The sequence below is a fragment of the Podarcis tiliguerta genome (assembly GCF_965153285.1).
Source record: "Podarcis tiliguerta genome assembly, chromosome: Z".
In the NCBI taxonomy this organism is placed as follows: domain Eukaryota; kingdom Metazoa; phylum Chordata; class Lepidosauria; order Squamata; family Lacertidae; genus Podarcis; species Podarcis tiliguerta.
In genome coordinates this window covers 13,380,257-13,404,587 of record NC_139553.1, presented here as the reverse complement: position 1 = coordinate 13,404,587, position 24,331 = coordinate 13,380,257, and the positions used below count along the sequence as shown (strand labels likewise).

The window sequence follows — 24,331 nt, the reverse complement described above, 5'->3', positions numbered from 1 at the left end:
AGCCCTTGGGTTGCAAAAGGTGCCCCCACCCTGAAATAGGTGATCAGTCCATGGATATGGCTCTAGAGATATATCAACGTAAGACATGGAGCACATGTTGTAAAATGGGGAACCTCAGAGCCAGGGGGCGAAAGTGGATCCCCCAGGCTTCCCTATCTGGCCATTGGGACTGTGCCCAGGCCACACCTCTCACGGGCCCTACTCTGCACCTTCCTCTAATGATTTCACATGTCCTTGAACTGCAGTGATGCCTCTTGCTTTCCCGCACCCACCACATCCACCATCAGCATTCGGCCCCTGAAAGGCTGCGCATGAAGGAAGGCAGCCCTTGGGCTTGAAAAGGTTCCCCATCTCTGGTGCAAACAAACAATATTCAGAGTAAACCAAAGATTTATGGAAAGTGGAGTCATGTTCTTTAAAAAGGGATACCAGGGGAAATTCAGGAAGCTGCCCTATACTAAGTCATAGACTACTGGGGTCCATCTAGCTTAGTATTGCCGACACTGACTGGCAGTGGCTCTCCAGGCTTTCAGGCAGGGGACATTCCCAGCCCTGCCTGGACATGCTGGGGATTCTGCATGTAAAGGAGATCCTCTGCCCCTGAGCAATGGTCCTTCAACAACCCTAGCAGTGCACCCCCTCCAGCTAATGAATCCAAACCATCACTGACTTGTCCAGGTCCAGCGAGGTCATTGCCATGTTCTTCAGATTCGCGCTTCTGCCTGGAGGCTTCTGCCACGGTCAAAGCAACACGTGCCTTAAGTTTATCCACACGCTTTTTCTCCCTCTTTGCTTCTCTGAGTGTGTCCTGCGCCTTCTGTTGAAGAGGATGACAAAAACAGGTGAGGAGGATGGGTGGCTGTGGAGGGCCATTAGAGGGTGGGAAATCTAAAAGAAATAGCAGGCAGGGTCAAGCTAGGGTGGTGTCGTGGTTAAGAGCATCATGCTAGGACCTAAGGGTTCAAATCCCCATTCAGCCCTGAAGTCTACTGGGTGCTGTGGGCTGCTGCAGCCTCTATGCTCAACCCGTGTGTTTGTAAATGAACACAAATAATATGAGGCACTAAGAAACACCCAGGGAACTCCTTCCAAAGGAAACCAAACCCAGGCAAGCCCTGTGCTCCTCTAGAGGACCTCACCCCTCAGGAGAAGTGGGCTGAACTTAACAGTAGGCCTTAAACTTCACAGGTGTGGGCTGTTCATACCTTAGCACCTTCCTTTGCAACTAACTCTGCATTGTTGGCAGTTTTCTGGGCCTCAGCAGAGACTGAAAAGGAATCTCCCAGAATCTTCTGAGCTTGTCTGGTCTTCTTCTGGGCCTCTGCTATTGCCCGATCCCGCACAACTGCCATTTTCCTGTTTGTGGCAGACTGGCGCTTGTGACGTGCACCCAACCTCTTCATCCCTGATGGCGAGGGAGTAAAGAGCTTGGTTATCCTGATTATGATATTGAGATCTAGTGCGGTGTAATGGTTAGCGCATCAGACCTGGGAGACTATGGTTTGAAGAAGCTAAAATGGAAGGATCTCCCCCCCCCCCCTTTTGCTAAACTTAGGATGGAAATTGCAGCCAATGGGAAATGGGAACGGAATATATTGAACTGGGCTTGAATTAATGAATATACAATAAGCAAATAACTATAGATTACTGTTTTAATATATGACCATAGTGGAGAGACTCCTGTATGAATAAAGATGAAGGATTTATTGTTTCTCAACATGAAGTGTTGTTAAAGTTTTTGGAGGTAAAGTTGTTATGCTGGACTGGAGGAAGACTATTGTTGGCACTTATTAACAACAACAGCAACAGCAACAGCAACAGGAGAACCCCTTTTAAACTTTTTGTGTGGAAGGGAACAGGAATTGACTTGAGGCGTCTGGGTATGATGACTGGAAAAATATTGCCTAGTAGGAGGAGGAATAGCTGGATATCATTCTGGACTAAATACGTTGAATCTATCTATCTATCTATCTATCTATCTATCTATCTATCTATCTATCTATACTGATTGAGAATAAGAAGTGCTTTCTCTCTCTCTCTCTCTCTCTCTCTCTCTCCCTCCCTTTCTTTTCTTTTCTCACTCATATTATTTTTATCTGCCTGTTTCCTTTTCTTTCTTTTCTTTGTTTTTGCTTCTGTTTTTTTTATGAGTCAATGAGGGCACTGTATGCAAATGAAGGTGATGGCTAGTTGGTGAAGAACCCTGTGTGAGAGGCAGGAAGGGGAAGTTCTCCCAGGGTGGGAGGCTGGGAGAAAAAAGGGAAGCTTCCAGGTGGGAGATAGAAGGGTCAACCCCTTTCTGTGGGTGATAAGAATTAAGATCTACCTTTACGGAACAGTAAGCACGCATTTGTGTAACTGCTACACAGACAGTTTAATGTTCTTCAACATCAACTTTGTTGGACTGGTCATGTAGTCAGGATGTCTGATTATTGTCTTCTAAAACAACTACTCTATTCCCAACTCAAGAATGGAAAGCTAAAAACCGGTGGATAACAAAAGTATCCTAAGGGGCCGTCATATGGAAGAATCATAGAATCATAGAATCATAGAGTTGGAAGAGACCACAAGGGCCATCGAGTCCAACGCCCTGCCAAGCAGGAAACACCATCAGAGCACTCCTGACATACGGTTGTCAAGCCTCTGCTTAAAGACCTCCAAAGAAGGAGACTCCACCACACTCCTTGGCAGCAAATTCCACTGTCGAACAGCTCTTACTGTCAGGAAGTTCTTCCTAATGTTTAGGTGGAATCTTCTTTCTTGTAGTTTGGATCCATTGCTCTGTGTCCGCTTCTCTGGAGCAGCAGAAAACAACCTTTCTCCCTCCTCTATGTGACATCCTTTTATATATTTGAACATGGCTATCATATCACCCCTTAACCTCCTCTTCTCCAGGCTAAACATGCCCAGCTCCCTTAGCCGTTCCTCATAAGGCATCGTTTCCAGGCCTTTGACCATTTTGGTTGCCCTCCTCTGGACACGTTCCAGTTTGTCAGTGTCCTTCTTGAACTGTGGTGCCCAGAACTGGACACAGTACTCCAGGTGAGGTCTGACCAGAGCAGAATACAGTGGCACTATAACTTCCCTTGATCTAGATGCTATACTCCTATTGATGCAGCCCAGAATTGCATTGGCTTTTTTAGCTGCCATGTCACACTGTTGGCTCATGTCAAGTTTGTGGGCAACCAAGACTCCTAGATCCTTTTCACATGTACTGCTCTCAAGCCAGGTGTCACCCATCTTGTATTTGTGCCTCTCATTTTTTTTGCCCAAGTGCAATACTTTACATTTCTCCCTGTTAAAATTCATCTTGTTTGTTTTGGCCCAGTTCTCTAATCTGTCAAGGTCGAGATGTAGCAAGCTGTAGCAAGCTTGTTTTCTCCTGCTCTGGAGGGTAGGACTTGAACCAATGGCTTCAATTTACAAGAAAGGAGATTCCGACTAAACATCTGGAAGAACTTGTTCAATAATGGAACAGACTCCCACGAGAGGTGTTGAACTTTCCTTCCTTGGAGGTTTTTAAGTGGAGGTTGGATGGCCATCTGTCATGGATGCTTTAGCTGAGATTCCTGCATTGCAGGGGGTTGGACTAGATGACTCTCATGGCCCATTCCAGCTCTATGATTCTATGATATCGCTGTCCTCTCAGGGGCCAATGGGAGTTGCAGTCCAAAAACATATGGAGGGTTCTAGGTTGGCCAAGGCTGATCTAGATATAAATCAAGGTAGCCTACTCATCATGGAAGTAATTGATCAGGCACTCTTTTCTTACCATCCAAGGTAGCCAACAAGGTCTTTGTTTCGGAGAGCACAGCCTCCCCCTTTAAGAGCGATGAGGATGCCTGTGTGTGGGCGTCATTTGTCCTTTGCCATAGCTACAAAAAACAAAAATGATCAGGGTTTTCTACCCCCACCTGTTTTGCCTATTTGTTTATTTCACAAGGTTTATATTCTGTTTAATTATAATAAAACCTCTAATGAGCCACACACACAAAATAAAACTTTAAAGCTATTAATAAAACACACTTAAAAATAGGTATTAAAATCATTCACAAGATAATTAAAAACAACAGTAAGGATTAAAAGATTAAAACACAAGTTGGCTTGACCTGGACAGCCTTGATTAAACAAAAATGTTTTAAGCAAGTACCAAAGAAAGTACTGTACAGCAAAGGTACCCGCCTTCTGTCAATCAGCAGGGAGTTCCAAAGTGTAGGTGGTGTCACACTAAAAGACCAACCATTTCCATGCACAGTATTGGAGGCAACCTAGATTTTGTTTAAATGCACCATTATTTTTTAAAAAGAGAGTCCCTAAGTTTGGCAGAAACATGCCCTGTACCCAAGAAAAGCACTACCCAATCTTGTTATCAAAGCAAGAAAGGGGAGATAGAAAACATCTGTAAGTCTGCTCTTGAAGAAATTCTCTTAAAAGTATGTGTGTGTGTGTGTGTGTGTGTGAGAGAGAGAGAGAGAGAGAGAGAGAGAGAGAGAGAGAGAGAGGCTGGGCTACAATTGTAATAGTAGCTCCAAAATACATTCACAGTGATCCAGCAATATTTTTTTATAAATGCAGGTGATTTGGACTGTGTGCACTGGGAGCTCTCCCATTCACCCTGGAAGCCTCAACTGAGGAAGGGCTTCACACGTGTTCCTGTAGGCATAGGTAAAGGTAAAGGACCCCTGACCATTAAGTCCAGTTGCAAATGACTCTGGGGTTGCGGCGCTCATCTCGCTTTACCGGCCAAGGGAGCCAACGTTTGTCTGCTTCCGCAGACAGATTTTCCAGGTCATGTGGCCAGCATGACTAAGCCACTTCTGGTGAACCAGAGCAGCGCACAGAAATGCCGTTTACCTTCCTGCCAGAGCGGTACCTATTGTATCTACTTGCACTTTGACGTGCTTTCGAACTGCTAGATTGGCAGGAGCAAGGACTGAGCAACGGGAGCTCACCCCGTTGTGGGGATTCAAACCACCGACCTTTTGATCAGCAAGCCCAAGAGGCTCAGCCTGCAAAATGGATTAGTGTTGAAGCCATGTTCTGCAACCAGAAAACAACTCCTCCAACTCATTCATTTGTATAAATATTCCTCAAGGTTTGTTTTAGCTATGTACTGAGGGTCCTGGAAAATCGTATGAGGTCAGTATTTTGGCATTGATCCTAAAGCATTCTCAGTCAAGCTGGGAGAGAGGGAAACCAAGGGTCATTTTCAGGATTCAGTATGATTGGCTTTACCCACTGGCTCAATATCATTTTTATCATTAAATGGGTTAGGTTTGCCAATGTCACTTCATGGCAGATGACCTCCTTTGTTTTCCACTTGCTTAAGAAAAGCAGCTCAGAGAAATATACCCGTTACTAACATCATTACTGTCTTATTTTTTCCTGCTGCTATTTGGTTGTTTTTATTCTGTTGAGAGACAGGGAGGTGTAATGGTTAGAGCACTGGCCTGGGACCAGGGAGACCGGGGTTTGAATTCCAACACAGCTATGAATATTACCTTGGGCCAGTAACTGCCTCTCAGTCTAACTTTCTGCCAACCTAGCAGTTTGAAAACATACCAGTGCAAGTAGATAAATAGGTACTGCTGCGGTGGGAAGGTAAACGGCATTTCCAGGCGCTCTGGCACTTGTCACGGTCCTCCATGCACCAGTAGTAGTTTAGTCATGCTGGCCACATGACCTGGAAAGCTTTCTGTGGACAAAGGCTGGCTCCCTTGGCCTGAAAAGCAAGATGAGCGATACACCCCATAGTTGCCTTAGATTGGACCTGACCATCCACGGGTCTTTTACCATTACCTACCATACCTCACAGGGTTGCTGTGAGGATAAAATGGGGAGAACCATGTATACCACCTTGAGCTCCTTGGAGGGAAAGGTAGTATATAAAGTAAGTAAGAAAGAAAGCTTTTCTGTGCATGATTATTATTTATTCATTAGCTTAGTGGTTTTCAGCTAGTGTGATGTGGCACCATGGGATGCCTTGAGTGATGGTCAGGGGTGTTGTGGGCAGCACTGGCCTCTGTCCCTCTTTCCTTCCATCCCTCCTTTGATGCCCTCTTGCACTTCTGCCTCCCAAAGGCCTGCAGAGCTGTTTGGTGCAGCAGCTCTGGTAGTACATATAATTTTATGATATATTGTAGTTATGCTAAACAGCCTCGGTCCTGTATACCTGAAGGAGTGTCTCCACCCCCATCGTTCTGCCCGGACACTGAGGTCCAGTGCCGAGGGCCTTCTGGTGGTTCCCTCATTGTGAAAAGCCAAGTTACAGGGAACCAGGCAGAGGGCCTTCTTGGTAGTGGCGCCCGCCCTGTGGAATGCTCTCCCAGCAGATGTCAAGGCAATAAGGCAATGAGCAACTATTTTACTTTTAAAAGACAACTGAAGGCGGTCTTGCTTAGGGAAGTTTTTAATATTTAATGCTGTATTGTTCTTAACACTCAATTGGAAGCCGCCCAGAGTGGCTGGGGAAGCTCAGCCAGATGGGCGGGGTATAAATAATAAATTATTATTATTATGCTAACATAAGCATGCAAGAAGAGCCCTGCTGGATCAGGCCAGCGGCCCATCTAGCCCAGCATCCTGGTCTCACAGTGGCAAACCGGACACCTGTGGGAAACCCACCCACGAGCAGCACCTGACTACAAGAGCCCTCTCCACTCCTGTGATTTCCAGTAACTGGTATTCAAAAGCAGTATTGCCTCCAGCCATGGAGGCAGAGTATTTTCATCATGGCTAGTTGATATTGAAAGGCTTCATCCTCCATGAATTTGTCTAATCCTCTTTTAAAGCCAGTTTGATTGCATTTTAATCTCTCAATTTATTTTGATGCTTTGTTATAAGATTTGTTTTTGTAATCTCAGGAGTGAATGGCACCCTCTTGTGGACACATGTTGCTATTTTCTCAATGTAAACAGCAGCGCTCAGCCAGAACACTGAGAGGGATTTTGTACTTTTTAGGATTGTATAGCAGCACCCTCTTGTGGACAAGTGTTGCCATTTGGTCAATGCAAACAACAGCACTCAGCCAGAAGAAGAGAAGGAATTGTGCCATTCCTGCCAGTGCAAATTGTCCTGGTTAGAAATGAGATGTAGCCCCAAGCAGAGAGTAACTCACTTGTTCCAACTCCTTCATCCTCTGAGCCACGCCCTCCAGTGTGGCCTCTACAGTAAGAGATCCGTTGGCCACCAGGTGTTTATTCTGTTCTGCCAGGTGCTCCAGTTCATTGGCACAATGAGTAAGATTTTCAGCCTGCTGAACCAAGGGGCGCTGTAGGAGGAAACGCCGGAAGAAGTTTAATTTCTATTAAGTGATCTGACCCAAGCAAGATGGTTTGTTGTTGTCTTTACAGCATTGCCACCACTCAGTGGCTTTCAAACTGGCAATACAAAAATGAAACGAAAACCCCCATAGAATAAAACCAAATTAGTAAAAATGGTATGATACCCTTAGTAAAACAGCAATGGGAGATTATAAAAACAACAGTTTTCTACCTGGGTATTAGTAAAGTTTCCAGGGGAAACTATAATTAAATTGGAAAATGTATCAGCCAATAACAGCCAAATAGACTCCTCACAAGAATGAGGGATGTGGGGGAGAAAAAAGCCTTTGCCACCTCATTTTTAAATGTAAGAGCCATTCCCCAGATTTTTAAAGTTCACCCCCATATCCCAAAGTCACTGGGTTGCATTCAGCTAGCTCCTATTCAGAGTAAATCTATTGAAACTAATAGGAATAAGTCATGTCCATTGGTTTCAATGGGTCTACTTTGTGTAGGACTGCTATTGGCTATAACCCGTGGCATACCTCCCTCCCTTTTTATGTGACATGGTCCTGTGAAAAGGGGCAGGGGGTGTATTTAGTGCACATTTATTCCCCACTTCTCACCAGCTCTATGACACTGATCTGCGTGAGGTTCTTTGCCATGTTGCCCTGATGGACTGAAGCAAAAGTCTCCTCAGCTTTGGCTGTAGCCTCTTCCATCCGGAAGCCAAGCTCCTCCTGTGCCTTTTGGATTCTCTGGTAGCTGTGAGAAGATGCCAAAGGAAACTGTGAGCCAATAGGGCAACAAAAGAAATAGAAAATTGATGCAGGATGCACAATCACGTGGTCCGGGAATGGAAGTTCCTGAGAAAGACCAGGGGACATTTTTGCTGACTCAAAACTCCCAGTCATTATTTCAGAGTCACTGAACTCAAAATTTAAAGCTGACATCAAAGAGGAAAATACTAGCAAAACAATTAAGGAGCTGGGTTTTTCTTTTCTTTTTGCACCTCATTTTGCCTAGATCAAAACTTGAAGCAAATTATGATGGTCCCTCATATGATGTTAATCATATGCTTATGAAGATGGCCATAACATTTGTGGAGCAGATGAGCTGGATTGAAAACATCCTCATTGCCTTCAGTCTAAACATATCTGTTCCTCTCTGAGGTTAAGGTTTGTTGAGGGGCAGAGAACTCTTGTCTGCATGCTCGGAGGAAAAAATGGCTGCGGATAGAACTGATTGGCTAATAATTAAAGGTAAAGGTAAAGGTACCCCTGCCCGTACGGGCCAGTCTTGACAGACTCTAGGGTTGTGCGCCCATCTCACTCAAAGAGGCCAGGGGCCAGTGCTGTCCGAAGACACTTCCGGGTCACATGGCCAGCGTGACATCACTGCTCTGGCGAGCCAGAGCCGCACACGGAAACACCGTTTACCTTCCCGCTAGTAAGCGGTCCCTATTTATCTACTTGCACCCAAGAGTGCTTTCGAACTGCTAGGTTGGCAGGCGCTGGGACCGAGCAGCAGGAGCGCACCCCGCCGCGGGGATTCGAACCGCCAACCTTTCGATCGGCAAGCCCTAGGCGCTGAGGCTTTAGCCCACAGCGCCACCCGTGTCCCTGGCTAATAATTAAGATGTTTCTAATACTGTATATCTGTATCTCCTGCCCTCTAGAACTGAGAACAGTGTAACTCAGGGTCAACAATATGATAACTGCAGATGCTTACAGGCTTTGCATTTGGGCACCCACTTGGCCACTGTGGAAAAAGAATGCTGGACTACATCCCCAAGAGCTCACCTCTCTTCCATCTGTCCCCTAAACTCCAGGTTTGCATTGTCCTCTATGATACTCTGCAGAAGGTGGTAGCTGTTCTTGGACAGGAGCATGGCCTTTTGGGCAGTGTCCTCCACCAAGGCTGCAGCCTTCATATGGCTGTGGAGAGAAGAGAGAAAACAGAGTGACTTTGGCATTGTTGGCAATCTCACCAGTCCAATTGCTAGGTAAAGGGTAAAGGGGACCCCTGACCATTTTGTCCAGTCGTGGCCGACTCTGGGGTTGCAGCGCTCATCTCACTTTATTGGCCGAGAGAGCCGGCGTACAGCTTCCGGGTCATGTGGCCAGCATGACTAAGCCGCTTCTAACGAACCAGAGCAGCGCACGGAAATGTTGTTTACCTTCCCGCTGGAGTGGTACCTATTTATCTACTTGCACTTTGACGTGCTTTCAAACTGCTAGGATGGCAGGAGCAGGGACCGAGAAACGGGAGCTCACCCCGTCGCAGGGATTCGAACCGCCGACCTTCTGATCAGCAAGTCCTAGGCTCTGTGATTTAACCCACGTGTCCCTGTCCAATTGCTACTAGTTGATTAATTGGGTGAACTACAGTACTCAGGATTTTGGGGGGCAGAGGAATGTGCTTTAAACATATGGTGTGTACGCAGCCTTCATCGCACTGAAATCACTTCACTGAAATCAGTGAAGACATTAGTCCATTCTAAGTTGGAACTTATATATTCAATTGTGAATATGTGAAACATACCTCTGGGCCAGCACTCTAGACTCCTGTGCCTGGTGGGTCCAGTTGGTGGGCTGGTGCGACATCTCAGCAGGAAACTCCTTTAAGGGAAGGAGGGAAAATCCTCTGTTTTTCTGGAGAAAACTCTCTTCTCTGGCAATACACTTCTGAAAATAATATACTCCTTGCAAGCTTCCCATAAACACAAGATGTGGGGCTACAGCATCAATGGGGAACCTCTGGCTCAGGGGCCTGATTATGCCTGCCAGATTGCCCATTTGGCCTGCCAGGCCATTCTGGCCAAGGTCACCTGCTCTACACCACCTTCTGATATGATGCCAAGCGTGCAGCAGGTAAAGACGTAGCTGTATATCAGGCTTCATAAGCTCTAACTATCAGCCAATTGTCAGGATCTGTGAAGCCCAGAGGACAGTGCTCTACGAGTTCCAGATACAGTGGTATCTGGTGGTTAGTGGGGCTGGTGGGGTGGAACAGGAAGCAGAGTCAGAGACAATGAGAGGCGGAGCCAACTCATTCTAGTTTTGTCCCTATCACCCTGCTATTTTCTCTAAGGGCAACACTGATACTAAGGAGGAGAAAGCTGACAGGCATGGCCTCCCTCTGGACTGGTTGTAAGAAAGAAGGCAGGAAGGGCAGGGATGGAAAAGGGCAGACTGAGGTTGGTGGGGCAGTGCCCTGTTCTCCCTAATGGACCAGCCTTCAGCACACAGTGATCAGCTGATCTCTGGCACTTGGCGAGCTGTGCCCTTGCCCATGGATGCTTTTGAATTCTGCGCCATGCCAGCTCCACTCTCGGTGTGGTACCATGGCATCCAGTGTGTCGGTGGCCATCTGGATCTGTTGTTGTGTGGACTGCAGGATGGGCAGGATGTCAGTGAGGAGGAGGCAGCCCTTGGTGCCACTCTGGTTGTCACAGCCCATAATCTCACTGGTGTTCCTCAGCCGGCTCTCTGCATCATGCACTAGGCTCTCCAGCTCAGCAAGCTCTTCTAGGAAAGCCACTTTGGCACCTGCAGGGGACAAAAATTGCTCTTTGCAATGGCTACTTCACATGCTTGGGGCTGTGCCAGAGAAAAGCTGGATATGGAGAATTATGGGATATGTTTGGGTGGGTGTTATCTGATCAACTCCTTTGTAGTGGAGAGGTACATAGGTATTGTGCATAGAGTGCAGGGCAGGAGTGTTCAACATTTTAGCCTCTGCAATTGACCGGAGAACCAAGGGAAGCTGCACCCTCTGCCTCGCAGGAAGAACATCATGGCTAGGAAGAGACTAACCTGGCTGTATCCATTGGCGAAAGAATGACCAGCTACAGGGTATTGTAAGGGCTGGGGGAGGACTGTAGCTCAGTGGGTGAGCATCTGCCTTGCATGCAGAAGGCCCCAGGTTCAATCCTCAGCTTCTCCAGGTAGGGCTGCCTGAAACCTGAGACAGCTGCTGCTGTCCAGTGTAGACAACACTGGCAGCCCAATGGCTCAAGGTAGCTTCTTACATTCCTTAGAGCTTGTTTGCTTGCTTCCTGGCAGAAGGAACACTTCTGGGAACTTTATAACAGTGCTTCTTTCAGGGGGCTCTCAAGGGTACACAGTACCGGCACCTTTTTTTTTCTAGAAGAAAAGCACTGGTTAAAAGTGTGGCACTTACTTTAACAACTTCATGGTGAGTACCAGAACCCTTTTTCTAGAAGAAAAGCACTGTTTTTAACCAAAAATCAGTGCCAGTTGTTGTCTTCCTCAATCTCAATTCCTTTTCCTTTTTGTTGTGCCTTTTAGACTGTAGGCCTGCCAATCACCTTTTCTCTCCCATTTTTGAGCAAGGTGTAGAACAAGATGGACACACGTGAAATGCACATGAAGAAGACACAGAATGATCCATTCATCCATATACTTGACCTTTTTCGAGGCAAATCCTAGGACACTCTTGAGTTGCTAGTTTGATGAAAATTGGGAGGATTCTCTGTTGGTGGGTCTGAAAGTCCCTTCTAGATATTTCCTGTGCTCCAACAGAAAAGGAAGACCCCTTTCCCACCCACCCAATCTCTTTACCTTTCAACAGGTAACGGCTGTGGAGAGTGTCACCCCGTGGTGCATCCCGCAGCATGGCAGAATAATAACGTGCCCTCATCACGCCACAATTGGGTTTCTCCAACCATGACTCCATCTTTGTCAACTTGGCCTTCAAATTGTCTGCCTGCAGGGAGAAAGAGAGCAATATGGGATGGCTTTCCAGGGAAGACATACATAATACAAAAAGACAGCCTCAGGGTACAACCCCGAGCTTGGGTTCCACAACTTGCTGCTTGCAGAGGAAATGAGTCTGAAACAAGATGGCTTTTGGGAAGAAATGCAGACATGATAGTAAAAGACAGTCGTATAGTGCAAAGGGTAGAAAATAGTTTATTTGATTAAGTTTAGGCAACTTTCCCAGGCAAATGCTTGTCTAAAATGTCTTAAGCTCAGAAATGACGAAAGATAAAAAGGGCAATACAAAAATGTAAAACTTGAAACTACCACTCAACAACACAGCCTTAGAAATGAATACATGTATTCAATCCAGAAATTTATCAATTAAAATTTTTAAATGTTCCTGGTTCTTGGCGATATCACAGGGGCCAATTAGCCTCACACATAATCAGATTCTGCTTCATATTTGTATATAAATGCAACTAAATCAACAAAAACATTGGTTGACTAGCCATAAATTTGACTAAATTATCTAAATTTAAGTATTACTGCCTAGCCACAGTAATTCATGATGTAGTAACTTCCTAATTTGATTGCCGCAATGCATTCTACATGGGGCTGGCTACCCTTGAAGACAGTCCAGATGCTGCAACAGTTAGAGCGCCGAGTGGTGTAGCCAATCTCACCCATACAACACCAATTTTAAAGGAGCTGTACTGGTTGCATATATGCTACTGGATCCAATGATGCTAACTTATGAAGTACTTAAAAAACCTGGGGCCCAAATAACTGAAGAAGCATCTTTCCTTATGCCAACCTGAACAGGCCCTAAGATATGCTAAAGAGTGTTGGGTCTACTGTATAGTGACATGGGATAGAACCTTCTCACCAGCGGCACCCCACTTCTGGAACTCCCTCCACTTGGAGGTTTATATGGCACCTTCCTTTACCCTAAGACTTAGCTGTTCAGCCAGGCTTTGGTGGGCGTTCTGAGTTGAATGGCTGGTGAGACCAGCTCAAAATGAAATGCTCTGTTTGCCCACAGAAATACAGTTATCATAATTGTTAATTTACATGTTTGGTTGCATTAACTGGTTTATGATTGCTGTTGTTTTGTTGTTTTGATACCAGGGATCTTAAGGGATGGACAGTAGTCTAGAAATATAGTAAGGAAATATTTTTGTTTTTAATGGGGTTAATTGGCTAACTATGCATTTAGCAAATCTGACTAAAATGTCTGATTAGCTGATTGGCTGACTGACGGGCTGATGCAAGCAAGCAAGCAAGCAAGCAAGCGGTGGGTTTTACCTCTTCCTTCACGAGACTATAGCAAATAGGACACTCCAGGCACTGATTGCTCCCAGGGTCATAGAAGTGGTTCACTTTGCATTGGTCACACTTGTACCCCACAAAGCCTTGCTTGCACACACACGTGCTGTTGTCATGGCACTGGAGGGAGACAGAACCGAGCTGGGAGCAGTTGCAGGCTGGAAGTAAGAAAACAATATATGTGACTCTTAATTTGGGGACACAGCATGCATGTGAAGGAGGAGTAGAAGGGGAAAGGACATAGTCTGGTGATACAGCACCTGCCTTGCATGCAGAAGGCCTCAGGTTCAATCCCTGGCATCTTCAGGTAGGAATGGGAAAGACCCGAGTCTAAAATCTCTAAGAGCCACTGCCAGTCAGTGCAGGCAGTACTGAGCTAGACAGAGCAGTGGTCTAACTTGGAATAACATCCCACCTTTCCAGCTTTTGGGGAGGCTTCCAGAGGTGGGCAAAGGGAAGAGAAATAGTGAGATTTCTTTTTAGGATAATGGAGTATCTCCAGCTCAGATAATTCTTAATATAGCTCAGGGCCACTTATTCTTGCAGGGTGTTCAATATCACTGTAATTTATGTGGTAAAAATGCATAGTTCATTCGCTCCCACAAGAGACAATGATGGGCACCAACTCAGATGGCTTTAAAAGCTGATTAGACATATTCATAGAGGATAAGGCTATCAGTGTCTACCTGCCATGATGATTATGTTCTGCCTCCACCATCAGAAGCAGCAAGCCTTTGAATACCTGCTGCTTGGAACTCAGGTTCCTTTGCCACCCCTTAAAATGTTTGAGGTGGCTGGGGGGACCCAAAGTTGATGGGCATTGCTGCCTTTCTTTCTATTCTACTTTTAGACTTTGTTTCCCAACAAGCCCTGTAAACGAACTTGTAAAAGGATTGCTGGATGGCAAGAGAGCAAAAACCATCAAGATAATTTCTTATTTATCATTTTGCCATTTACCCTCCCCATAAGTGAAAATGGGTAAAGCTCTCCTCCTCCTCCTCCTCTTCCTCTTCTTCTTTCTACCCTTTACCCCAAGGACCCAGAGCTCCTTACAACAATTAAATCACAATATTTAAAAGCAATTTAAATTAAAGCCTACTGTCACAGAAATAAGGTGTCCTAAAAATATGCCCAAGCAGGCAAATGCATAATTTTGCAGCAAGGACTTGTTGATTTGGGTTGGGGGGGGACTACCAGATGCCTAGAAACTTGGGCTTGGAGAGAGTTGTGTTCAGAATAGCCTTGGACCAGCTGCTGTTTTTGAAAACAATCAACCTCACAGAACTGTTTTAGGGATAAAAAGTGGATTGAGTAGGGAATAAACCATCTCACCAGCTCTAGGTACCTCTGTTGCTAGGACCTGCCCCCCATAGTTTATTCAAATTGGCGCCCCTGCAGGATATCACCAACGGGGAGAGTACTGTTGGGTCCTGCTTGCCATTTCGCACAGGCATCTGGTGGCCACTGTGAGAATGAGATGCTGGACTAGCCTTTAATCTGATCCAGGCTCTTCTGCAGGATGCTCCACATTGTGACTAATTTATCAGTCTCCACCCCATCCTTTTAAGACAGATCCTCTTAATCAGTTGCATTCCAGTGGAGAGCAGGGAGGAAGCCAAAAGAGAAAGAGAGCACTGCATCCATGACAAGACATTATAGCAAACTGTGAAGACGCTCAATCAGGCACTGGAGTTACCTCGGCATCCTTGGAATGAGAAGCCAAAGAAACCAGCCTGGCACTGATCACATGACACACCTTCCACGCCAGGTTGACAAGAGCATTGCCCTGTGAGTGGGTGGCAGCGGCTGTGTTGAGAACCTACTGGGTGACATTGGCAACTGAGGAGGGGGAGAGAGGGAGAGATAGAGATAGAGAGAGAAGAAGAAACAGCTTAGAACCATGTTACTCAATGGCCTGCTCATATAATCCTGTCTCTGTGCCAGTGGTTCTCAAAGGGTGTGGTTTGCTGCAATGGTGTGGCAAGAGAGGATGGCAAGTACGGCGGGAAGATTCAAGGACAATCAAAGGAAAATAACAAACATCTCAGGGTAGTAGGGTAGATTATGCCATCACAATATTATTTGTATTTATTTGCAGAATATGGATAGATAGCTTTTCAAAATCCAACAATGCTAAGAGTTGTTTCTTTTTGCTTTCCAATGTATTTCTTATCAATAAAAATTGAAGTGGCACAAGCAAATGTTTCTTCTGGAAATATGACCCAGAGGAAAACTTTGAGAACCATTGTTCTGCACTAAGATTTGCTTCCAGGTCCTTCTCAACCACACACAGTTAAGATTTGTTAAGTTGGCTCAGAAAAGATACCGGACATCCTATGTGGTGGAAAAACTATGGGACTGCCTGCCTGCCCTAATTAATTAAATTTATACACCACCTGACTGTAAACAGAACCTCAGTGTTTTATTGATAATTTTAATGTTTTTATGTTTTGTTTTGTAAACAGCTGTGAGGTTTCATTTACAATCAATTAGTACAGTAATTTTGAAAAAACAACAACCCCAAAATGGGAAAAACCTTTAAGGAAAGTAAAACAAATACTATAATTATCAATAAAAGTCAAAGTTCACTGCCATAACAAGAAACCTTAGCAAGTATGTATGGCTAGGTTGTTCAGCTCCATAACCAGGGTATATTTGTCACAATATTGAACTCCAATCAGCAGTACAATAGTAATCAGAATATGTTTAACCACAGAATAGGCTACGGGAAGAGGCTGTAGCTCAGAGGAAGAGCATCTGCTTTGCATGCAGAAGGTCACAGGTTCAGCCTCTGGCTTCTCCAGGTAGGGCAAGGAGAGAAACCTGCTTGCAATACTGGAGAGCTGCTGCCAGTCAGTGTAGACAATATTGAGCTAGATGGACCCAATGGTTTGACTCAGTATGAGGCAGGTTCCTCCTATATTACATATTCCCTGCCTGATTTTTCTCTAAAAACCATTTTCTCCCCCACCCTTCCTTCCCACCCACTCCACCTGATTACCTTTTGCAACCCTTTCCTGGCTGGAGGTCATAATAACCTGCTTGGCATTGGCTGCAGTCCCGCCCAGTCACATGGGGGAGGCAGATGCACTGACCGGTGACATCATCACAAGTCGCTGCTCCATTGGTAGAGCCTCCAGGGTTACACTTGCAGGCTAGGAAGGATGAGGGGAGGGAAAATACATTCTTACACTTAAATACTTGGTGGGATAAGCCTACTGGTCTTGGCACAACCCAGGCCCCCCATTCAACAAGCAACCCATATTTGTTGTGTGCATTTAAAATCTAAATTTTCCATTCTGTTGGCTTGTTTGTTTTTTTCAAAAAAATAATAGTTTTTATTGTTTTAAACCTGGGTGGAGAGCTTCTTTTGGCCTCAGGGCCACATTCTATTGCATTCAACATTCCAAGGGCCACATACAAATGGATACTCCATCCAGTGGGCCATGGCATGCAGAGCAGTCCGAGGCTGAGCCACTGCCAGGCCAAGTGGAGGCAGAACCCCAGCTCCTACCTGATCTTTGCTCTTTGCTGTGATGGCCTCGCTCCACTGTGGCGCTTCTGAGGCACAGTGCCCTCCCAAGCATGTGCATGCCTCCCCACCCGAAAACCAAAAAATAAAACAAACCCCAAACTTGGACATTTCCATTAAAATGTAAAAATCCGCCTGGATGGGCATGTTGGCTCCCCAAAACAGGATATGTCCTTATATGCAGTTGTTCTAGAGCCACTTCATAGAAGTGGTCAAGGCCAGAAGCAAAAAAAGGTGGGGCAATGAATGTAAATTTTACCTTTTTACAGTAGGGTTGTTTCTACACACATTTACATCCCTCTCTATCCACGCCAGGCAAAAACACTCCTTAAAAAATTATTAAGATAGTGTTGTCTGAGGTTTCCCACCTGTGTTGTAATTTATGATTTTGTGGAAACCATAATTTTATGATTATTTTTCCTTTTTAGTTGCCTTTGAAGTGTCCAGAAACATCAATTGGTTTAAAGAGGATTAGCTCCAGAAGGCAGCAAGGCTGGACATTCACCAGGGCACCAAGGTCAGCAACAGGGCCCACTGCTCTTGCTACAATTTCCATTTAGCACAGGAAATCCAGGAAGACTGGACGCAGCCTAAAAGAATTCTCAGTTTCCGTATTTTGCAGCTTCCATGTTATGGGAGAGTCACTGAAGGTGTCGCGCTGATAAGCCCACGTGGAAGTGGGCAGGACACAGGGCCCCCTTTTTCTTTTAAAAATGGGGAAATAATATCTGACCTACGCCAATGTCAGAGCATCTCACTGGACACAGGAGGGTGATAAAGGCATAATGAAAAGAGATACTTTCCAAGAAATATAGACTCCTTTCTTTATCTATGTTAATGACAAAAGCAAGAGGAAAGTTGGGAGTTGAACATTTGCAGTGAAGCAGCAAGCTGGAGAGAGAGACAGAGCAACATTTGAGAGCAATGTTTGATTTCTGTTTGAATCCAAGGCTGCAACTGTAGGAGAGACAAGACCCTTTTGGGGTGTTGATGCTGTGAACCCCTCCATCGTAGGCTCAGGTTGTATATATGTGTAAATATCATAAAGACACTACAGTCTCCACTGTGCCTCATTCCAAAAGGAAAAATGGACTTTGGGTCAGGGGCTGGAACCCCTGGAATACTTTTTAAAACTTCTGCATGCTGCTGGACCAAAAGGTTTCCAAGCAGCTCTCAGGATGAATGGAAGGCCTGTACTCACGTGTACACTTCACAGCATGGTTGGTGGCTAGTGGATCTCCATAGAAGCCTTCCTGACACCTCTCACAGTGTTCTCCTGCTGTGTTGTATAAGCAGTGGAGACACTGGCCTGAGACAGGATCACAGTTGCCCACGGCATTGGGGTCCACGTTGCTGTTGCATTCACAGGGGCTGCAAGGTTGGACTGGACCATTCCTTCCCAGGGGGTCGCCGAAAAAGCCATCGTCACACAGCTCACAGAGTCTCCCTAGAGAAGAACAGCAGAGGTAGGGAGAACCAGGTTTTGTCAACAAGTCCCACCAAAAGAGACTGCAGATGGTAATGCAGTTCCTAAGAGAGCTGAAAGCAGTTTGCAAAAGGTATCACTTTCCAAAGCGTACACATGTAACTCAGGTGCTTTCTGGCTGAGTAGAGTTGGTAGGTTTTTGGAACAATAGGAATATAACTTGTTCATCCTGTTCTGTGGGATGACTGCATTCACTATGCATTCACTAAGATTACTAATTCCTCTTTCAATCCATCTTCAACTGACTGAAAAATATCACTTGTTGGTCTCCTAGGAAGCATTACAGCAGCAGCCCATCTGCCATTATTAACTCAAGCGGGAGAATTATTTCACTCTGCTCTGGTGCTTGTCATCATTGACATGAATCCAAACTTCCCTATAAGCCATAAAGACAAAATTGTATGTTCCTTTTCCTTCTGAAATTGATTTTCTGTCACTAATTGCAAATGACACAGAGGTATAAAATGTTTGTTGCTGATTCCATGAGTCAATGTTTAAAATAAACATAGAGGTTCATTCGAACAAAGACAGAGTGACAGAGGAGAATGGGAGAGAGCAAAGGCAGAAATATATCTCCAGATTTCGTTCCATAGCCATAAGGACCAGCAACTTGCACTTTAAAAACCCCCAAGATGAACTGAGATTCTCAGAGGTGCCTTGAAAAGCAGAGAGAGCTAAAGGAGGAAGTGGGAAAGAGCACCTATTTACTTTTCAAGGGGAAATAAGGCACCCACCTCAGGACCAAGGAAGCAGTTTGTGGAGCAGGAATCAGAGGCTTCATGGTCACCAGCAAAAAAACCCCACAGATTGGCAGATTGGCAACCACTTGTTTAACGTATGAGCACAGCCTCAATAGTTATACACACCTCTTTGTCCCAGTGGGCAGTGGGTACAGACCACCTCTCCGCTCTGTGGGAGAGCCAGGCAAGGCGTCTGTCCAGGGCAAGGGCAAGGCTTACAGTCATCAGAGCGGCCAGTGAAGGGGTTGCCATGGAAACCAGCAGCACAACGCTCACAGGAAGGCCCCTCTGTGTTGTGGAGACATTGGCAGAGGCCTGGTGGGAAAAGGAACAGGACAAGCCATCAGGAGTTAAGAGAGGAGAAAAGGAAAAACAACTGCTTGCTTTCCTTAAATGGAATCATGGTTGTTTTTTGTTTTTTGTAAGAACAACATAGCGGCCATTTTGGGCTGGGCAGGTAGTCCATCTAGGCTCTTATTGACCAGGGGTCCAGTTCATATATCTGGATTAAATATATCTACATTTTATATTTATATTTTAACCAACTAATCTCCTTTATCTGCTCAATGGCGCAGCCCTCATTTGAAAAATATTGGTCGGTGTGTTGTCTCACATGGAAGTTATTTATTTTTGGAAGTCCTAGAAATATTGAATGAACAGTTAGCTGTCTGGGGCCTGTCCCAAACATTCTTCTTGTTTTATTTCCAAAATGTATAAATCACTTTATGTTAAACACGTCAAAGTGGTGTACAAAAAGGGAAGGTCCTTAAAACAAACTATAAAAACAAGGTAGAAACAGAGAGCTTTTTGATTCAGCGATCTAACTGGTAGACATAATAAAATTATCAATAAAACAGATAAAAGAATAAATAAAGCACGCACACGGAAATTAGCAAAACCATTTAACGTTCAAATAGAAGCTGGGCTAGCATGAGGCTAATAATAATAATAATTGTTGCTGTTGTTGTCGTTATTTGTACCTGCCCATCTGACTGCGTTGCCCCCACCACTCTGGGTGCTTTCCAGTATATATAAAACATTGAACTTTAAAAAGCTTCCCTATACAGATGTCTTCTAAAGGTTACATAGTTACTCATCTCCTTGACATCTGAAGAGAAGGCATTCCGCAGAGTGGGTGCCACTACCAAGAAGGCCCTCTGCCTGGTTCCCCATAGCTTCACTTCTGGCAGTGAGGGAACTGCCAAAAAACCCTAGGGGGTGGACCACAGTGTCCAGGCTAAATAGGCTGAACGGAGGGGGTGGAGATACTCCTTCTGGGCAACCTTCTGTGAACCACATGCCAGTGGTGGGCAGGGCCAGAGGCAAAGGTGGACACAGCAGTGCATTTAATTTTTTTACTTTAGGAAGCTAGTTTCTACATACAGAGACATACAAACACACGCACATCTCCATCCAGGCAAGCAAATGATACATTCCAACCAGGCAAAAAAGCTCAAGGAGGGTGTGAAGCAGGGCCAGTGAGGGTTGTGTGGCCTGTGGAGAGCTCCAAGGTCCAGACTAGGGCAGGGTAATGTATAGTTTTCAACGTTGTGATATGTTGTCTTAAATAAGGATGGAATTGTGTACAGGTGAACAGCATAATGTGCTGGCAACCACTACTACTTTGGTGTCTAAAACTTATAAAATCGTACTTACCTTTAACATATTGTTACAACTGTTATTTTACAGAATAGGTGATTTTTAGATAATCATCTTTTCTCTAAAATAAAAGCTGTAGAATTAATTAGAGGCATAAATATCAAAAGTAAGTTGGAGAATGTTCCCTAATAGCCCGGAGGGAGACACACACAGAGAGAAGAGGATAAAAGAGGAAAGAGGTTTAAAAAACAGGGCAAGTTTTATTTCAATTATTTTTAGCTCAGAAGTAAATACTCCCAGTTTATTTTTCCATTGGACTAGCTGTGGATGCCAGAGTCTTGTGCTGCCCTCCCAAAGATGGATAAACCAGACGGACTTTGGTAATCTTTCGAAAGCCAATAGTTGGCGCCCCCAAATAGATATTCTCAATGATTAATCTTCCCAGAACTCTGGGTGTGGGAAGGAAAGTCCAGGGCTCTGGCAGTCTCCTTCCTAACGCTGGGCAAGCATGTAGTAGCCCTCATGCCACACTCCTACAGTAATCCTTGCAGCCTGCACAAGGACAATATATGGCGCCCCCAAGTGGATCTTCTCAATTTTGTGACACCTCAGATTTTATGACTGAAATGTAAAACTATGTAAAAAGGAGAACAAAAATAATGGAGGAATATAACCTACAACCAAAGCAGGTACTACATGCAATGTGTTATATGATATATGAGGTTCTGAGAATGACAGGCTAAAATGAGTATCCCACATAAACATAGGTCAGAAAGGAAAAGACTTGCAGCAAGGGCTACAACTGTGATTTTATTTTACCGATAATTTTGAAATTAGCACCTTTCACTTAAAATAAAAGTTGTAGAAGATACTAGTAGCATGTGTATCAAAGGTAAGGTGAGATAATGTTCCCTAACAGAGAGGAGAGACACAGACACACCAGCACACACAGAAGGGGAGCGGGGAGGAAAGAGACTTAAACAAGAAGCTTTTGTGCCGCCCTCCCCAAGATGGATAAAATAGACCAGACTTCGGCAATCCTTTGAAGTCAATATTTGGTGCTCCCAAATAGATATTCTCAATTATGGATCTTCCCAATTTGTGCCGCCTTCACTCAGTGCCCTGTGAAGGAAAACTGTCAAGACTCTGGCAGTACCCTAGAGTCCTTCCCTCCATCCCAAAGATGGGAAAGTCCCCACAGAGTCCCTACAGAGCCCCACAGAGCCCCAGCACTGCCCTCCCCACAGCCACATAATCATTGCAGCCTATGCAAGGCAATATCTGGCACCTCCAAGTGGATCTTAATTTTGCACCACCTCCAATTTTAGGAGGACTGAAATAGCATAGCACTATCTAAAAAGCAGAACAGGAATAGTAATGGGCTGGAAACACTTTTAAGTATCTCAGGATGAATATACCCTACAACTAAAGCAGGTCCTGCGTGCAATGTATTATATCCTATATGAGGTTCTGCTACTTGAAAAGGCACAGATATTGACAGACTGAAATGAGCATCCAGTAGGTCAGAAAGGAAAAGGGCTGCAACGAGGGCTGGGCGATGTCAACATTGTGATATGTCACCAGCTAAACATCGTGATACACCAATATTTTTAAAATTATCACCTTTGGTCTAAAATAAAAGACACACCAGCATGCACAGAAGGGGAGAGGAGAGGAAACAGGCTTCAACAACAAAGGAAGGTTTTTTAATATTAATTTTAAATTAGCAATAAATAATCCTAGTTTATTCTTCTACTAGAAAAGCAAGCGTCAGGAACATGGAGGGGGATGACTAACTTCTTTCAAAGCCAAAATGTGCTGCCCCCTCCAATTGGATTGTCTCAATTATGGATTTTTCCAATTTTGTACCACCTTGGCATGGCAACCTGCACAGGAAAACCAGGCTCTGGCAGGGTCCCAGAGCCCTTCTCTCTTTCCCAACCCTGGGCAAGCACTTACCAGACTTCAGGCTTTTGGAAGGTGGTGCCAGGGCTCTAGCACCGCCCTCCCAAAAGCCACACAAAATGGATGCACTTTGTAATCTTTCCTAAAATGGCTGCGGCCTGTGGGAAGCTAGGGTAGTATTTGGCGCCCCCAAGTGGATCTTCTCAAGAATGCATCTTCTCACTTTTGTGTGGGCAAGCCCTTAACAGGTTTCTGGCTTCAGTATGGTGGTGCCAGGCCTTTGGAAGCACCCCTAGCACCGCCCTCCCAAAAGCCACACAAAATGGATGCACCTTGTAATCTTTCCTAATATGGCTGCTGCCTGTGGGAAGCTAGGATTTGGCGCCCCCAAGTGGATCTTCTCAAGAATGCATCTCCACACCTTTGTGTGGGCAAGCCCTTAATAGGCTTCCGGCTTCAATATGGCGGTGCCAGGCCCTTGGAAGCACCCCTAGCACCGCCCTCCAACAGCCACACAAAATGGATGCACCTTATAATCTTTCCTAATACGGCTGCTGCCTGTGGGAAGCTAGGATTTGGCGCCCCCAACTGGATCTTCTCAAGAATGCATCTTCTCACCTTTGTGTGGGCAAGCCCTTACTAGGCTTTTGGCTTCAATATGGCGGTGCCAGGCCTTTGGAACCATCCCAGCCTTAGCGCCGCCCTCTTCCAACAGCCACACAAAATGGATGCACTTTGTAATCTTTCCTAAAATGGCAGCCTCTGGCAGCCCAATATTTGGCAGCCCCAAGTGGAACTTCTTAATATTGCAATGAAGGCTGGGCAATTTCAACATCGTGATATGTCACCAGCTAAACATCGCAATATACGGATGTAACACAATGTCTAAAATAAGGATGAAACTATGTGGAAGCAAACGAACGGGATGATATTCTGGGAACGGCTATTACCTAGGGGGTCTAAATTTTATAAACTCGTACTTACCTTTAACATATTGTTACAACCGTTATTTTATAGCGCAGATAATTTTAAAATTTGCTCCTTTTCTCTACAATCAAACCTGTGCAGGCAATTAGTAGCCTAGATATCAGAGTTAAAGTGGGAGAACATTTCCCAACAGACATAAGGGAGACACACAGGAGGAAGGGGACAAAGGAGGAATGAGGCTTAAAAAACAGAGCAAGGTTTATTTTTTGAAATAACCCCCGTTTAGGGAAGTAAATAAATAGTGCACGTGCACACACGTACACACACAAAAACACACACACACAAGTAGAGCTTTCCAAAGTTTTCATGCCTGGGACTCACTTTTAGGCATACATCATTTCGAGACACAGTAATTCAGTTTTCCTAGCAAACTGCAGGTTAAATGAATCCCTTTCCACCCCCCAGGAAAAAGGGGGGCGAGTGTTCGGGTGGCAGGACACACTTACGCATTGCGACACACAGTTTGGAAAGCGCTGCACTACAGCAAAGCTGCAATCGCATTTGTTTTACTCAGCTGTGGGAAGGTTCTATTCAGGCTCTGGCAGTTTCCCAGAGTCCTTGTGTTGCCCTTCCAAGGGCAGATAAAAAGGATCCTTAAGATTTTGTGCCACCTCAGCTGGCCACCCTGTGCAGAAAAACTGCCCATACTGCTCTGGCTCTTGGAAGGGAACTCCAGGGCTCTGGCAGCACCCTAGAGCCCTTCCCTCCTTCCCACAGCTAGGCAAGCACTTACTGGACTTTCCCCTTTCGGGAGGCGGTGCCAGGGC

General features: G+C 45.2%; 2 protein-coding genes across 3 annotated transcripts in view; both read right to left on the bottom strand.

The window, feature by feature from the left end:
- Positions 1 to 24,331, bottom strand: part of LOC310669594 (uncharacterized protein) — a 570,356-nt gene that overhangs the window by 453,536 nt on the left and 92,489 nt on the right. The gene's annotated exons all lie outside the window — the stretch shown is intronic.
- The window catches only part of LAMC3 (laminin subunit gamma 3), a 66,089-nt gene that overhangs the window by 5,385 nt on the left and 36,373 nt on the right, over positions 1 to 24,331 (bottom strand). For both annotated transcript variants that reach the window (XM_083423364.1, XM_083423365.1), the window contains 14 exons: positions 19,200 to 19,388; positions 18,049 to 18,294; positions 16,317 to 16,470; positions 15,012 to 15,154; positions 13,295 to 13,473; positions 11,849 to 11,993; positions 10,608 to 10,813; positions 9,807 to 9,883; positions 9,065 to 9,199; positions 7,889 to 8,027; positions 7,118 to 7,270; positions 3,773 to 3,875; positions 1,206 to 1,405; positions 671 to 817 (listed from right to left, as the gene is read on the bottom strand). In XM_083423364.1, the coding sequence (XP_083279490.1) occupies positions 671 to 817; positions 1,206 to 1,405; positions 3,773 to 3,875; positions 7,118 to 7,270; positions 7,889 to 8,027; positions 9,065 to 9,199; positions 9,807 to 9,883; positions 10,608 to 10,813; positions 11,849 to 11,993; positions 13,295 to 13,473; positions 15,012 to 15,154; positions 16,317 to 16,470; positions 18,049 to 18,294; positions 19,200 to 19,388 (2,216 nt within the window). The remainder of the gene's footprint in view (positions 1 to 670; positions 818 to 1,205; positions 1,406 to 3,772; positions 3,876 to 7,117; positions 7,271 to 7,888; positions 8,028 to 9,064; positions 9,200 to 9,806; positions 9,884 to 10,607; positions 10,814 to 11,848; positions 11,994 to 13,294; positions 13,474 to 15,011; positions 15,155 to 16,316; positions 16,471 to 18,048; positions 18,295 to 19,199; positions 19,389 to 24,331) is intronic.